Source organism: Anneissia japonica, unplaced genomic scaffold, assembly GCF_011630105.1.
Source record: "Anneissia japonica isolate Jap-2015-1 unplaced genomic scaffold, ASM1163010v1 scaffold47749_len2348_cov157, whole genome shotgun sequence".
NCBI classification, from domain to species: Eukaryota; Metazoa; Echinodermata; class Crinoidea; order Comatulida; family Comatulidae; genus Anneissia; species Anneissia japonica.
Window position 1 is genome coordinate 1 of NW_022754915.1, and position 2,338 is coordinate 2,338.

The 2,338-nt window shown below is 37.0% G+C and overlaps 1 protein-coding gene across 1 annotated transcript; it reads right to left on the minus strand.

The window, feature by feature from the left end:
* Window positions 1–514: 514 nt before the first annotated feature.
* Window positions 515–1,770, minus strand: LOC117123302 (sushi, von Willebrand factor type A, EGF and pentraxin domain-containing protein 1-like; the record flags this gene model as incomplete). Its single annotated transcript, XM_033269190.1, has 1 exon — window positions 515–1,770. A coding segment is annotated over one exon (585 nt), but the record flags the coding sequence as incomplete, so codon positions are not given.
* Between the last annotated feature and the right edge of the window lie 568 nt (window positions 1,771–2,338).

Consider the following 2,338-nt stretch of genomic DNA (forward strand, 5'->3'; position numbering starts at 1 on the left):
ACATGGTCCAAATTTCAGTTCAGATTTGATGTGAATGCAGCTGTACACTTAATGCCATCGTAGAGATACTTTGCTGGCAATTACAGAAGTAGGGGTTTTGATACACTTATTATTCAAAGAGGGCCGCACAAAATGTCGTACAAAATAACTTAAATCAGGGTTGACAGAAAGGGAACTTTACCCTCAAGTCTTTAACACCATTATTAGGCCATAAATACCCCCCCCCCCCCCGAAGATAGGCTACCTCCAAATCACCTTTGGGCAATAGATTTCAGCACTGCCCTCATGAGCGGTCAGTACAGTATTTGTATAGTATTGGCCATGCACATGTTCGGAATTCAGGGTCAAGTCCTGTCCAGACTCAATTATATTTAACAAAAACATCTGAAATGTCTAAATATGGTCATGATGACATATCATGACCATAATATATAGCCACATCATGACTATATATGGGCACATCATGACTATATATGGGCACATCATGACTATATATATGGGAACATCATGACTATATATGGGAACATCATGACTGTATATGGGCACATCATGACTGTATATGGGCATAACAGTTTTTTGTTAACAGAAAATTTGATAGTGTGGACACCGCTTTAGTCGTGCACCATTTTTTTTTTACTAACAGATGAACCTGGCCTGCCTCACGGAGTCAGTGCCAAATCACACTTGTCATGCATTTTTGTTAATAAAACGGAAACAACCGAGCTAATACCCAGTGCCAAAGTGCGTTTACTTAGTATCTACTGTAATACAAAAGCGTGTAGAACTGCAGGAGGTCCGACTGCCCCTATTTTGCATGTATGCAATGAAACAAGAACTAGTACTACCAATGGGTAGGGGGCGTCCCACCCTATTAGAATACAAATACAGTCAGATCGAAACTTGCGTCTTCTGAAAGGCGCCCTCTAGTTTTTGTTAAATTTTTGAGATAGGATTCCGTACAAAACCTTGATAGTCTGACCTCTTGCAATTCTGCACTATTTACTAATACTTTCAAGGAAGCCTGCTATGTGTTTCATAAAGTGTTTTATCCTCTGAACTGTGGTAATGTCGTTTAGCACAATATAACTTGGAATTGCACAGCATGACTAACATTATTGTTTTCATTATTATTTTTATAATTATTAAATCATGAATAGATCATGTAATCTTATGTGAAGTTTCAATTTACTGTAATGATGAAAAGAATGAATAACTATCCAGCGTCGATAAGATACACTCAGGTTTTGATGGTGTCCACCTTCCATTTGCGCATGTCTGATGTGCAAGTCCTTCCAATTCATAACCATCTTTACATTCGTAAACAACTCTAGATCCATGAAATAGATTTTGTAATGACGTTATAAGACCATTTCGTGGAGGTTCTGGAGTTGCACAAGTCTTCAAACATACGGGCGCAACACTCGGCTTCCATAATCCGATAGAAAAAGAACAAGTTTGTGTGTTTTCGCCCTTCATGCGATATCCGCTGTCACAAGAGTACGAAATCGTCTTAGTTCGTTCGTTCTCAACTGAAACAATCATTGAGCCATGGTTGAATGGCGTAATAGGCAGCCCGCATTTTTGACAGGACGGTCTTTGTGTTGGGTACCAATGGCCATTATTACCACACGTTTGAACAGAAGTGCCATCTAAACTATAGTCCCCGTTGCAGGTGAACCTGACCTGGCTTCCAACAGTCAAACCAGAGCCATGTACTTGACCATTTTCAATCGGACCAACTTCAGGGCAGACAATTTCTAGAACGTAATATTAAACATATCTGTATGTATTTATGATGAAATATCAAGGCGTTAAAAATACATGTATACCGGTCACTTGGTAGTTTATACTAATTACCAGCTTAATGTTTTTATAATTGAGGCATGTTGTGGCGAAATGGTTAAGTTGTCGCACAGTCCAGTTTTGAGTAAATAAGCTATAACGTATGGGAGCTCAAAAATTGGCTAAAAATCCAAATTTGTTTTTCACTATAGATCAACAGTTTAATGTCTTATTAATCATGTCCCAAAGTATTAGTTCTGGAAGTGGTTAACAAATTGTTTATTTAACGTTATTTTTTATAGTTCATTCTATTAAACAATGTATGTACAAATAACTTTGAAAGGCAATTACTCAAAATCATGTTTATCTAGAGTCTAAGAGTACTGTACTTTCACTTTCCAATAACTTAGGCTTGAAATGTCCAATTTGAATGTCCCAAAGTATTAGTTCCGAGAGTGGTTAACAAATTGTTTATTTAACGTTATTTTTTAAAGTTCATTCTATTAAACAATGTATGTACAAATAACTTTGAAAGGCAATTACTCAAAATCATGTT